Below are 15,057 nucleotides of genomic sequence, written 5' to 3'. Positions count from 1 at the left end.
CTAAGTTGCTTAGATTCATGTGAAATTGCTGAGGCTGGTTTTGAAACTGTGATTCTCCTTCCTTGAACTCCCCTGCTGCTTGGATGAAAAGTGTGTACCAGTGTGCGCAGCCTTCCAGAATCCTGAGAGGACCTGAAGTACTGCAGTGGAAGAGATTTTCTCATACTTTATTAACTGTTAAAAACATCATTTACTTGGAAGAAGCAATTTGAAGAGCCGAGGATGGGTCCAGGGAAAGATGTAACTTTCTGAGCTTTCACTGTGTGGCTTCGGACAGACCTTTTTCTGAGTGACAAATTGTATCCTTGTAAGTGTTACTGGAAGGATGGACTCACTAGTTCAAATGCTTTTCATTGACTCCATTTTTTAACCAATCTTATTTTTTTTCAACTGTAACAAAATTATTGATTTAAAAAATTTGCAGGGCTGTGGTTTTCTATTAAGAGAAAAAAGAGCAACTATGTTTCATCAGGTACTGTCTCAGTGTTATCTAAAACAGATGTCATATATATGCAAGCAGAGCCACACTTTGCTACAAAGACACATAGTGCTTTTCCTGGTTTGTCTAGTAAAAGCTATAGAATGTCTAGGGGTGGGAAAATGTAGTGTGCTTCTTTCTCATTTTTGCAGACTCTCTGGAGGCTTAGGGGCTCAAAGTCATGAAGGAGGCTCAGGATCCTCAGTGGTCATGGACAGGCCTCTTGATGTTTATTTAGTGTGAGCATTCATACCCACTACATGTGTGGATTTAACCACAACATATGTTACATTTTACTGTTCAATATCTTTGTTTCTCAGCCACCTGGTTTCAAATTTGTGAACTCTGCATTTGATGTAGAAAGCTAAGATGTTTCATGCAGGACATTTCAAAAGCCAGAATCTGATGCCTGAAGTGTGACAAAACCATCTTTTTAGGGACATGAAATCCTGAGTAAAATTTTTTAACTAACTACAAAGCAAAAGACATTGATTTCTGGGTGCAGGGATGCATGCCTTGTATCCAAGCAGTGCATGAGCCTGAAGCAGGATAATCACAAGTTCAAATCCAGTCTTAGTAGTAAAAGTGAGACCCTAAGCAACTCAGTGAAATTGTGTCTCTAAATAAATACAAAAGAGGGTTGGGATGTGGCTTAGTGGTTGAATGCCCCTGAATTCAATCCTCGGTATACAACCAAAACAAAATTAAATAAATAAAATAAGACATCGACATAGGACCATGCTGTCCAGCTGAGATTATGGGGAATATATTGATGTGACCATAGACTTCAGGCATAAGATAATTTTATTAATGTGTTGGTTTGGTACAAATATGCCTTTAAGTCCAGATATAGCTTTTGAAAAAAAAAGATGATTTGAATTTAATCAATACAGAGAAACTGAGGAAAGGACAATTAAACCTGGAGATGTCCACAGAAGGAAAGAAGGTAAAGCATCCAATCATGCTTCCTGCCCACTTCCATGGGCTAATGAGTAATGGCCATTTGGGCAAGGGTTGGAATTTCATGGAGTCAGTGCTGCAGAGCTATCTCTGGGCAATTGTAATTGTTCTTCCCAGTATGAAGTTTCTGGTGACCAATGAGGTTTGATCTTACAGGAAATGACTTTTAAGTCTATGCATTTGTGAGAATTGTTGCAAGTATGAATGATCTGTTTCTTGTTAACACTTGAAGCATACTTAAAATATGCCACATTCTTAACACTTACATGGCTCTTATCCAGTATGAATATTTGGTGAACAATAATACTTTTCCTAATAGAATAGCTTTGCCACATTCTTTGCATTTGTATAGTTTCTCCCCAGCATGAATTTTCTGGTGTTGAGAAATGTGTGATCTTTGATAAAGAGCTTTGCCACATTCTTTAAACTTGTATGGCCTTTTCCTAGTATTAATTCTCTTGTGTCAAATAAGTTATATTTGATTAGGCTTTGCCACATTCTCCAAATTTGTATGGCTTTTCTCCCATAAGAAGTCTCTGGTGTTGACTAAGGAGTGACCTTCAATTAGAAGCTTTGCTACATTATAAATATTTGTATGGTTTCTCCCTAGTATCAATTCTCTGGTATTGAGTAAGGCATGATTTTTTATTCAAAGCTTTGCCACATTCTTTACATTTGTATGCCATTTCTCCACTATGAAGCCTCCGGTGTCGAGTAAGGTGTGATTTTTTTGATTAAAAGCTTTGCCACATTCTTTATATTTCTATGGATTTTCTCCAGTATGAATTCTCTGGTGTTGATTAAAGCATGATTTTTTATTAAAAACTTTGCCACTTTTCTTCATATTTGTATGGCATTTCTCCAGTATGAACTCTCTGGTGTCGAGTAAGTTGTGACTTTCGATTAAAAGCTTTGCCACATTCTTTACATTTGTATGGCTTTTCTCCAGTATGAATTCTCTGGTGTTCAGTCAGGTGTGATTTTTTATTAAAAGCTTTGTCACATTCTTTACATTTGTATGGCTTTTCTCCAGTATGAATTCTCTGGTGTTGAGTAAGGCAAGATTTTCGATTAAAAGCTTTGTCACATTCTTTACATTTGTATGGCTTCTCTCCTGTATGAAGTCTCTGGTGTTGAGTAAGGCATGATTTTGTATTAAAAGCTTTGCCACATTCTTTACATTTGTATGGCTTTTCTCCTGTATGAAGTCTCTGGTGTTGAGGAAGGTATGATTTTGTATTAAAAGCTTTGCCACATTCATTGCATTTGTATGGCTTTTCTCCAGTATGAATTTTCTGGTGTCTTGTAAGTGGTGATTTTTGATTAAAAGCTTTGCCACATTCTTTACATTTGTTTGGCTTTTCTCCAGTATAAAGTCTCTGGTGTCCAGTAAGGTGTGATCTTTGATAAAAAGCTTTGCCACATTCTTCACATTTGTATAGCTTTTCTCCTGTATGAAGTCTCTGGTGTTCAGTAAGGTGTGATTTTTGATTAAAAGTGTTGCCACATTCTTTACATTTTCTCCAGTATGAAGTCTCTGGTGTTCAGTCAGGTGTGATTTTCAATTAAAAGCTTTTTCACGTGCTTTACATTTATATGGCTTTTCTCCAGTATGAATTTTCTGGTGTCTAGTAAGTTGTGATGTTTGATTAAAAGCTTTGCCACATTCTTCACATTTGTATGGCATTTCTCCAGTATGAAGTCTCTGGTGTTGAGTAAGTTTTGATTTTTGATTAAAAGCTTTGCCACATTCTTTACATTTGTATGGCTTTTCTCCAGTATGAAGTCTCTGATGTTCAGTAAGGTGTGATTTTTTATTAAAAGGTTTGCCACATTCTTTACATTTGTATGGCTTTTCTCCAGTATGAAGTCTCTGGTGTTCAGTCAGGTGTGATTTTCGATTAAAAGCTTTGCCACATTCTTTACATTTGTATGGCTTTTCTCCAGTATGAATTTTCTGGTGTTGAATAAGGCATGATTTTGTATTAAAAGCTTTGCCACATTCTTTGCATTTGTATGGCTTTTCTCCAGTATGAATTTTCTGGTGTCTAGTAAGTTGTGATTTTTGATTAAAAGCTTTGCCACATTCTTCACATTTGTACGGCATTTCTCCAGTATGAAGTCTCTGGTGTTGAGTAAGTTTTGATTTTTGATTAACAGCTTTGCCACATTCTTTACATTTGTATGACTTTTCTCCAGTATAAAGTCTCTGGTGTCCAGTAAGGTGTGATTTTTGATTAAAAGCTTTGCCACATTCTTTACCTTTGTATGGCATTTCTCCAGTATGAAGTCTCTGGTGTTGAGTAAGTTTTGATTTTTGATTAAAAGCTTTGCCACATTCTTTACATTTGTATGGCATTTCTCCAGTATGAATTCTCTGGTGTTGACTAAGGCAAGATTTTTTAGTAAAAGCTTTGCCACATTCTTTACATTTGTATGGCTTTTCTCCAGTATGAAGTCTCTGATGTTCAGTAAGGTGTGATTTTTTATTAAAAGGTTTGCCACATTCTTTACATTTGTATGGCTTTTCTCCAGTATGAAGTCTCTGGTGTTCAGTCAGGTGTGATTTTCGATTAAAAGCTTTTTCACATTCTTTACATTTGTATGGCTTTTCTCCAGTATGAATTTTCTGGTGTTGAATAAGGCGTGATTTTGTATTAAAAGCTTTGCCACATTCTTTGCATTTGTATGGCTTTTCTCCAGTATGAATTTTCTGGTGTCTAGTAAGTTGTGATTTTTGATTAAAAGCTTTGCCACATTCTTTACATTTGTATGACTTTTCTCCAGTATAAAGTCTCTGGTGTCCAGTAAGGTGTGATTTTTGATTAAAAGCTTTGCCACATTCTTCACATTTGTATGGCATTTCTCCAGTATGAAGTCTCTGGTGTTGAGTAAGTTTTGATTTTTGATTAAAAGCTTTGCCACATTCTTTACATTTGTATGGCTTTTCTCCAGTATGAATTCTCTGGTGTTGATTTAGGCAAGATTTTTTATTAAAAGCTTTGCCACATTCTTTACATTTGTATGGCTTTTTTCCAACATGAAGTCTTTGGTGTTCAGTAAGGTGTGATTTTCGATTAAAAGCCTTGCCACATTCTTTACATTTGTTTGGCTTTTCTCCCGTATGAAGTCTCTGGTGTCCAGTAAGGTGTGAACTTTGATAAAAAGCTTTGCCACGTTCTTCACATTTGTATAGGTTTTCTCCTGTATCAAGTTTATGGTGTTCAGTAAGGTGTGATTTTTGATTAAAAGAATTGACACTTTTTTTACATTTACAGATTTTCTCTCCAGTATGATTACTGTAGTGTTTAAAGAGGTTTGACCAACACTTAAAGACATTTTCACATTTCGTCAATTTGTAAGGTTTATCTCCATTGTAAAACCTATTGTTTTTAGTAACAAATAGAATTTGAGTAAAATATTTTTTACATTCTTTACTTATGGAGGATTTATCACTGCTCTGATAAAGAATTGAGGAATTTTTAAATGATTTTACATATTTTTTTAACTTGTAGAGCTTCCCACCAATATTAATTTTCTGGAGTTCAGGAATTCTTGTAGTTTTTTTAAAAATGCTTTCACATACCTTATATCTGTAATTTGTCTCTTGATTATAAAAGCTTGAATAAATAAATTTTGGGTATGGATTTAAAAATTTTAAACTTTTCTCATTGTAAAGCTCTTTTAAACCATGATATGGGTGATTTCTAGGATTAAAAAAAAAAAAGAAAATTTTAATTACTTTCACAGAATTTACATTGTTTTACACCAAATCTATTATATTGCTAATTACCTAGGGTAGAGACTGTCTACAGGTCCTAAAAGATTTATCATAAATATAGGTCTCTCTGAGTATCTACGTCTACTTTTAAATTAAGCAATATTAGGTAAGTACAAAAACTCTCACATTCATTATAATTCCATGCATTGCCACAAGGAGAAACTGTTCATTTCATCATTTTTGTAAAGTAACAGTCAGACAAACTAATAAAACTCAGAAATTTTTTTCTTCTTCTTCTTCTCCTTCTTCTTCTTCTATCCTGTCTAAAGAAATATTTGTGGATATTTACTCAATTGTGCATTTTAAATTATTCCAGTGACTAAAAAGCATGAAATAGACTCCATAGCAAATTTTTCATTTTTTAGAGGAAGGGTATAATTACAAAATGCTGTGCAAATATATTTAAAAGCACACAGAGGTCCTCAAATGGTACTGCCATATGTGTTGTTGTCTCTCTCCAGCTTAGCCAATGCCCCACATCCCTAGAGTTCCACCTTGCCTCCAACACACTATTGTCTAGTTTTAATTTGCTGGGAATCCTGCAGGCACTGGGACATAATCATGGCCCTGATGTGCCAGAGCAGTCTTCATTAAGCCAATGAGCAAACTCCATGTGAGCTGAGCTGCTCAACTTTCCAACAAAAATATCTATCACTGAGGGTGTTTTTAAAATTCTTTCTATGTAACTAGCTTACTGAAATAAATTAGAGAATACTTTTGATTTGTTGAAAACATATTCCTTGAGATGCACAGATGAGTAGTGCTAGGGCCTCAGAAAAATCTAATGGCAACAGGATTTACTTCACTAGGGACATGTATAGGATCCAGGAAGTCTCTGTTTCTCACACTTGGAAAGTTTTTTCCATTCCACCAAAAACCACAAAATCCAAAGATCTTTTGGGATATTCACTTGGAGTCTTGTCAAAATCCCTGTTAATATGAAAGATGAAGCAGTGCATGTTAGATGGAGCTGCTGAAAGATATCTATAAACTGCATGAATTTTTTTTTAAAAAGCATGGAAGCCTTTAGGGGAAAAAAATCTGGTATCTGAGAACTCACAGTTGAAATCCAGCTGGTTTAAGACTATCCAGTACATGTTACATACTACCTAGTTTTGTCTAAATTCAGCATGGCACTGGAAATGGTATCATCCATTGGAGCCACATAGCATCACAGAGATGGTGAGACATGTCAGAATGCGAATCAACCTGTCTCAAGAAATACTCTTCCTTTTGAAATCTTATTCCTACTTTGATGCACACTCCCTTAAATAAAGAACTGGAAAAATTATCTAGAAATTATTTTTCAGAACTTATGTGGTCTAGGGAATCTATAAGATGTTTTACCTCTTTTAGTAAGTTCTTGCCTGGTCTTATATTCCTTTACTAATTATTTCAGATATATATATTTTTCAGATGGCTCATCACCTTCTAAAGAAGAAATTACTCAGGTGGGATGCTTGATGTCCCATGACATGGAGTTATTATGCTAACTTATGAGCCATAAATACATTGGTAACTACACAAAGACTGCTTCAAGTTGAATTAAAATTATAAATAATTATTTACAAGCACCTTTGACTTAAATCAAGTTTCATGGAGAAGGGTCTACAAAAGTGGGCTTCTGCAATGATAGACAGAATCATGAAATGACAAAGATATTATAGATCTTTTTTTTTTTTCTTACAGAGGAGAAGTTTCATAGTAAGCCATTTCTCATTCAAAGGTGGTCTTACCTCACCACTGTGGCTGCTTTACTTTTCTCAAAGAGTTTTACAATTATTAGCTTATGCCCTTCATTGTTCTTCATTTGCCCCACACCATCCCTACTACTTCTGTCCCAGGCATGTTTTCTACCTCTTAGCACGAGCCCAGAAAAGTGTCAGAAGCCTTCCACAATTCTCACAAGACCCTCATGTCTGCTTTTGGGGTGTGATGCATTCCTGCAAGCCATTTGGGCTGTGGGTTTTCTGGGAGACTGCTAGAAGTTCCTGAAACTTTCCTATGTTTCGATTTTCATACATGATAGATGAGCTGTATGCTCATCTATGATGTGTTTTAGAAAGATTTAACTGCTTATCTTCTTCTCTTTTGCTTAATTTCTATTGCATTTAAATGCAATACCTACCAAACTTTCCCTGTAAGCACATTTAATTACTGAATTGTTCTTTTCAACAGAAATGTCTTAGTAAGACTTGTTTCAGCATTTCCTTAACCAGCATGTATTTCTTTTAAGTAGAAATACTATGCATGTGTTTAAATTAGACAATCTGTCTATACTGTGTAGAAAATCTTTTTATTACTTTATTAAAAAGAGATTAGAATGCTGCAACTTTAAAATAATGATCTGTATACTTTTCTCTATCCTGCGCTTATGTAGAGATTATTAAAAGTTTTTAAAACATAACTGACTATAAGCATTTTATAACTTTTTGAGTTTTTTTTTTTAATTAAAATGCCTATTTCTATTCTAATCCTATTTCTAAAGCTGAGCAAACTGGTTGAGTCTTTATTTTTCTAAAGGTATTTTTAAGATACAGCTTCATAATGCCCTGTAAACATTGTGTAAATGTAATTTGATACATGTTTTTAAAATTTAAAATATTGTGTATTGCAAGTGGTTTTACAAAAAATACTGAGTAGTAAAAATTTTACAATTACAATAATGTAATTTAAAGTTTTAACCAAAGAAAACTGAATGGCACTAGTTGAGCAGTCAGTCTTCTGAGATGTTTGTAATAAAATAACCTGATGAACTTGTAATTTTCTGAATAAATAATTTTCATGTTTTTTTTTCCATTCATTAAGACAAATTTTATGAACTTCCCTCTCTTTAAATTTCAATTTCTTGTTTAAAACCAAGTATTAACTGTCCTGCTTTCCATACCTTTGCTTTTTCAAGTTTTGCAAAAAATATTGTATTTCTTGCTCTCCTGAAAATTCTTGGTTTTGATTAGAAGACATACCTAAAAAATAATAGGAAGTTATTTCACTTACTATGGCGAATGACTCTGCAATTATATAAAACTTTATCAAAGTGAGGGGGAATAACCACAGAACAGTATGATTCAAGGATATTATTACTCAAGAAATATATAGAATTTACTACAACATGATGACAAAAGCCTTGAGAACTTTGAAAATTATCTTAAGAAATTATAGCACCACAGATGAGGACAAAATGCAAACTGACTAATATTACTATAACAATGTCAAATCATAGCCCTTCACTTCAACATATTCAGACTCCACCTGTGACTCAAATATTTCAGGAAATGAATATCTCTTATTTGTTTATTTATATTTTATCTTTGGGGGGATTATTTCATAAGAGAACACAGGGGTATTCTATCACCAAACTAGATCCACAGGCATTTCTATATTTCTATATCTATTTCTATATCTATATACTTTTTTTAAAGACAGTTTATCAAAAAGATGCTGAAATTTATTTTAAACTGGCATTCCACTGTCTCAGCTTTCCAGTTATATAGAATTAAATTTATATATCATTGCACATCACCTTTTTTGTTTACTTTGTAACTTCCAAATATTTTCCAAAATGACTATAATGATCTAGTTGAACAGATTTTAAATAGAAATCCCAATGAAAATAATAGCTCACACAATAAAAAGTATAATCAACTCAAGCAAACAAACAATGTAATACTAGTAATTGAGATTTCAAAAATTGATGTTGTTAATTATCTAACTAATGCCAGAAAACCACCTGAAATATTTAATAAAGTAAATATCAATGTAGAAAATTTAAAAAAATAGAAAAAATAGCAACAGAAAAGTTAGAAATTATATACTAAAAATAGTTTTTTAAAAACAATATCTCAGGCTGGGGACACAGCTCACATGTTTGAATTCTTGCCTCACATGCAAAAGGATGGGCTTAGTCCCCAGTAGCGCGCGCACACACACACACACACACACACACACTCACGCACACAGTCTCATAAATTAGAAATTTGAGCAAGAAAATATATCAAAGGCTAGAATTAATTAAAATACACAGGTACTGCTGGAAGATGTGGTACATGACTGTAATCCCAGTATCTGGGGAGACTCATGCAGGAGCACCATGAGTTCAAAGACAGACTCAGCAATGGTGAGGCACTAAGCACCTCAGTGAGATCATATGTACTTTCCTATAATTTCAAAGTAATGATAAAATAAATATTGAAGGTAATAAAATATAATAATCACCATAAAATCTATGAAATACAAATTAAGGCAGTTTTTTCATAGTAGAAAAAAATTATAAAAAATCAACAAAATTTGAAATCTACAGAAGTAAGTTCTTTCTCATCAGGAATTTAAGTAGAAATAAACTAATTTGAAAAAAAAATGATCAGAAAACAATGTGATTAACAAGATTAAACCTAAAAATATATTAACTATGTCAGATGCAAATCTACAGAATGTTTGCTTAAGATATAAGGTCACAAAAAGACTAAAAACAAAGATATAACAAATATTACATTCAAAATTGCAAAGGTGATAATAATTATATAAATGAGAGATAAAATAGAATATCATATAAAGATAAATATGACTAATCCTGGAATACAATCATAGTAGAAATATTTGTAACTTCAATCATATTTTTTATATATAGAAAGAAATCACAGAAAAAAATTCAACAGCATAAAAAGCAACACAGTAATAGTAGGATACATCAATCCCCAGTTGATGCAAATTAAAAATATATATATATCATTGCATTAGTACCCAGAAAATGAAAAAAACTTCAAAAAGCATTAAAAATTAATTAGGTTTACAGAGGCAATCTTCTTTATAGTGTATGGAATATTGTTCCAAAGAGATCAGGTTAAAAATACAAAACAAATGTTAAATATATTAAAATATTGAAGTTGCTTTATAACATAAAATAATAAGTTAGAAAGCAAAAGTGAAAATGATATTCAAAATTTATGAATAGGAGTTTAAATCCAAATTCAGCAATTAAGCAAGGCCCTAAGCAACTTACCTAGGCCATGTCACAAAATAAAATATAAAAACAGCTGCCAGCTGGGCACAATAATATACAACTGTAATTCAAGCAGCTTGGGAGACTGAAACAGCAGGATTGTGAGTTCAAAGCCAGCCTCATCAACAGCAAGGTGCTAAGCAAATGAAGGAGACCATGATTCTATGTAAAATTAAAAAAATGAGGCTTGAGATGTAGCTCAGTGGACAAGTGCCCCCGAGGTCAATCCCCAGTACCCTTCCCCAAAAAGAGCTGTTGATGTGGCTCAGTGGTTAAGCACCTGTTCTAAAAAGAAGTGCCAGTAGCACCCCCAAAAATCTAAGAAGACTATGTAATACCAAACAATCAATATTATTTTTGTGTAAACAAAATAAGTTATTTGAACAATTCTTTGGAATATTCTTGGTACATCAATAACTACACATAATAAAAAAAATTAAAAGTACTTCCTGATATAAAATAATAAAAGGTACAATATTCAATGGAATGAGGTTAAGTGAGAAAGCAATGGGTAATAAAATTGAAAGTATATCAATTAGCCCTCAACTTGATGGTCAAAATATATTTACAGACCCATTCTCATTAAACAACATTCAAAAGAGAACAATGTGGCAACCCAATCAAATATCATTTCAAATGACTATATGAAGGCAATTTGGAATGAAAAAGTTAGAAATCTTTTCAAATATAATAAATTACATAATATCTACAATGATCAACATTCAGGAGAGTATGTTAAGTAAAATAGTAATTCACCTCCCCCCCAAAAAAAATAAAATAAAATATAAAATAAAACAAATACCAGGTAATTCTACTTCTGAGAGATATCTACTGTAGCCAAATATACAGACCAAAAGGAATGGCATTAGGGATGAAAAAGTAAGACAAAGGAGCACTTGTTTGAAGAAAAAATGTGATACAAATTTTCTAGAAAAAAAAAAAGTTACAAAAAAATTGAATGAACAGAACTGACCAGTAAATTTAAAATATATGAGACAATAAGTTCAGCAAAGATATACAGTTTTGACCACAATTACAAATTTGACAAATATATAAAAGATAAAATAATTGTAAACATCTTCATGGTACCTTTAAAAAGCTCAAGTCTTACTCCTAGACAAAAGAACAGAGGCATATATGGAGAGATGATGAATATGTCATTAATTCTAGCTACTTGGAAGGCTGAGACATGGAAATACAATTCCAACTTTAGCCACTTAGCAAGAGTCTATTTTAAACTAAAAGTCAAAAGGGGTGATGATGTAGCTCAATATTATTAGAACCTCTGAGTTCAATCTGCTGTGTGTGTGTGTGTGTGTTTGTATAAACAAAATTTAGATACATTACATGATTAAACACAAAAGCAGAGTAAATAATCAAGGCACTATATACAATTATATATAAAACAGAGGTAATATACATATAACTAAAAACATAGAAAACTTGATTGAAAATTAGCATATGGGTCACGTGCAGTTTAATTTTACCTAATGTTGTCCTAAAGTGACAAGTCATAATAATTTCTATTCAATTATTACATATAGATATAAAAACAAAAACAGTATCACTAATGTGATAAAACATAATGAACACTAAAGCTCTCTAAAGAGTGAGATTCAAGAAAGACACAAGAATTAGATAAATGTTTCCTACAATAATATGAATAATTGTATTACAATAGAAATCTTTCCTTCAATTTTTTTGTAGCTATAGATGGACAGAATGCATTTATTTCATTCATTTATTTTTAGGTAGTGCTAAAGATAAAACACAATGCCTCACATGTGTGAGGCAAGCCCTCTGCCACTAAACTACAGCCCCAGTCCTGAAAATTCTTCTTTAAACCACATTGATCAGCTATACTTACATAACCACTAGGAGCAGGTATTGTGAAATACTGCTATTCATTACATGGCAGAAAAACTTCACAGAATATTCAATATAAGCATTCATATAAAGTTCTGATGAGAGAAATTTGAATGAATAAATATTTAAATTATATTAAAGAAACTCTCCTGTAATATTAATATCTTACAATGGTTTAACCTACAGATATTTGGAAATGAGCAGATTTTCTAGGGACCCCCCAAATGCAAATGAATGCCAGGTTATGCATATCCTCACAGTCATTGTGGAATAATTTGTAGGGATTCTGACTGTGGATATATGCAGAGAAGCATTCCTCTGGTGAGAAAACTCCCAAGGGTAACAGGACTTTGTTTCCCTGCCTTAGAATGCCCTGCAATTTTCCCTAGGAACTAGTCAAGTAATTAAATACATGTGCAATGTCAAGCTGCTATGGCAGTGCCCTGCTTGAAAAGGCTCTGCACTAGAATGTTATCAGCCTCAAACATAATCTCTGGCACAAAACTCCTTGGAATAAAGAAACTCTGTGTTTTACAAGCACAATGTTTCACTGAGCCTAAACCTGTCCACAAAACAGTAAGTTTATAAAATGGACTTTCTTGAGAGCTACACAAAACTCCTAACACTGCACATTGCAACTTAGTATATAACTGAGAAATAAGCTGCATAATGTTGCTAAGTTTGTAACTTGCCTAGTAATAAAAAGAACAGTATGTACTAGTGATGCCAATGACCTAAATTAACCTATTAATATAAATAAAGCTTGGCAGTTTGGCCTCTCTGTACTATGTCACATTTCCTGTCTCTTGTCTGTGTCTTCTTTTGGTTTTCTTTTTTTTTTAAAAGAGAGACAGGGAGAGGGAGAGAGAGAGAGGGAGAGGGAGGGAGAGAGGGAGAGAGGGAGAGAGGTAGAGAGGGAGAGAGAGAGAGGGAGAGGGGGGAGGGGGAGGGGGAGAGGGAGAGGGAGAGGGAGAGGGAGAGAATTTCAATATTTTTTTTTTCAGCAGACACAACATCTTTGTTGTATGTGGTGCTGAGGATCGAACCCAGGCTGCAGGAAACCACGCTACCACTTGATCCACATCCCCAGCCCCTCTTCTTTTGATTTTCCTACAATATTTCATTAATTTAAATGTAGGGAGATCACTGAAGAACAAGAAGGAGCAAAGGAGCTTAAATAATTGATATGCATGGTAAATGGAGAGCATGAAATGCTCTTTAATGATTGCAACTGAAACAAATCTAGGCTTGAAAAAATATTTTCTGTCAGATTTTAGCTTATCAATTAACATTTTTAAATGTGAATTCCTCTTTAATTTTGGACCTCTTATCTGTATTCTTTGCTTCATTAATTTCTACCCAGTTCGGTATGTCTACTGTCACTTTTCTCTTCAAATCCCAAGGTTATTTCATTGGAGATCAAATGGTGACCAAAGATTACATAGAGACATCAATATTTTTTGATGCAATATGTCACGTTTTGTTATTTTCTTGGAAACTAAAGAAGTCTTTTTAATGTTACCCTCATTAAGAAAAAAAGAAGGAGAAAATATCCTATAAGAGTCTACAAAATTATTTTCTTAAACATTTTTTTTTCTAGACAAAAACACTAAAATACTTTGAAACCATTTCATTCTCTACATTGTGAGCACTACTTAGAAAAGATAAGTTAAACATAAAAAGAAAAAAAAATCTTTAATATTTTCTTTTCTACATAAACAAATTCCCAATCTTTGTACTAAAAACAAGAAACAAACTTTTTAATGCAGAATAAAATCTACCATAAGATACTCTATAAAGTTAGAAAAATAAATATTGGTTTTGAATTAAAAATTCTGAATGAAATTTAGGCTTACCAATAAAGAGTAGGTTTTTACAGATCTCTAACATCACATCTCCATATAAAGTCTGCTGAGAAGGGTCCAGGAATTTCCATTCCTCTTCAGAAAATTCAATGACCACATCCCTTAATGTCAATGGTTCCTGAAATAAAAATGAAGAAATATATAATACATAAATCATAAGATTAATGACATAGTATTTAATTTCATACAAATTTTAATGAGAGTTAAAAGAGGTGGGTTTCACATATGGTAGTGATATCAACCATTCAATAAGATACATTTTTTGTGGTGCCTGGGATTGATCCCAAGGCCTTTTGCATGAAAGGCAAGCACTCTACCAACTGAGCTATATCCCCAGCCCCAATAATTCAATTTAAGAAGTAAAATTGGTTGATAATTTTGTTATAATAAAACCCAGGGAGCAGCACATGTAAAGCAAATCAATGAAGCAAAAAAAGTGGGAAAAAAATCCAACAAAATTCCAAAGGATAAATAATAGTTGCAATTAGTTATTGAATATTCAAAAGATGCACAATGAAACAAATCAATGATACTTGAGATATGCATAGCAAAATTGTAAGTAATAACTATACTCATATGACAGTGGTCACCTTAGTGTGTAGAAGACATAAAGAGATCACTAAAGACACACCAAAACTTTCAACAGTCCACATAATTATTTGAGTGTTTATCACCAAAGTTGTCTATCTTCTCATTATTTAAATATAACATAAATCTATACTGTATTTTAAAAAGTTACTTTTACAAAATCATAACTCACTTCTAAAACAAAAGAATAAATTTTTTAACTATCAAACTATTACAAAACACTTAGGTACTGGGGTGAACTTGAATCACATGGCACAAAGTTATAACAAAAAATAAAAATACAAAAGCAAATTAAGTGAATAGACTGTTATTCTCTCAGTTCATAAGAAAACTGACATATCAGGTTTACCATTCCCAGATTTGTAAAACCACTCTCACTGTGAAACTGTATCCTCACTTGGCTCATTTCAAAGTAGAAAGTGAGAGAATAATAAGCAGTTAAGAAAAAAATTCTGAACGGTTCTTGCACCCTAAATGCCTCTCTGACAGCTTGGAAATACTCCTTTTACCAGGGTCTCAA

At 32.9% G+C, this 15,057-nt stretch overlaps 1 protein-coding gene across 1 annotated transcript; it reads right to left on the bottom strand.

Annotated features, from left to right (window-relative positions):
- Positions 1-1,700: 1,700 nt before the first annotated feature.
- On the bottom strand, positions 1,701-7,029 carry LOC144249174 (uncharacterized). The gene is made up of 5 exons (XM_077791384.1): positions 6,956-7,029; positions 3,020-4,821; positions 2,260-2,948; positions 2,066-2,172; positions 1,701-1,902 (listed from the first exon to the last, which is right to left on the bottom strand). Exons 1-5 carry the CDS (start codon positions 7,027-7,029, stop codon positions 1,701-1,703), a joined length of 2,874 nt encoding a protein of 957 aa, XP_077647510.1.
- Positions 7,030-15,057: the final 8,028 nt, after the last annotated feature.

This window comes from Urocitellus parryii, chromosome 1 (genome assembly GCF_045843805.1).
Source record: "Urocitellus parryii isolate mUroPar1 chromosome 1, mUroPar1.hap1, whole genome shotgun sequence".
In the NCBI taxonomy this organism is placed as follows: domain Eukaryota; kingdom Metazoa; phylum Chordata; class Mammalia; order Rodentia; family Sciuridae; genus Urocitellus; species Urocitellus parryii.
This window is presented reverse-complemented; position numbering and strand designations above follow the sequence as displayed.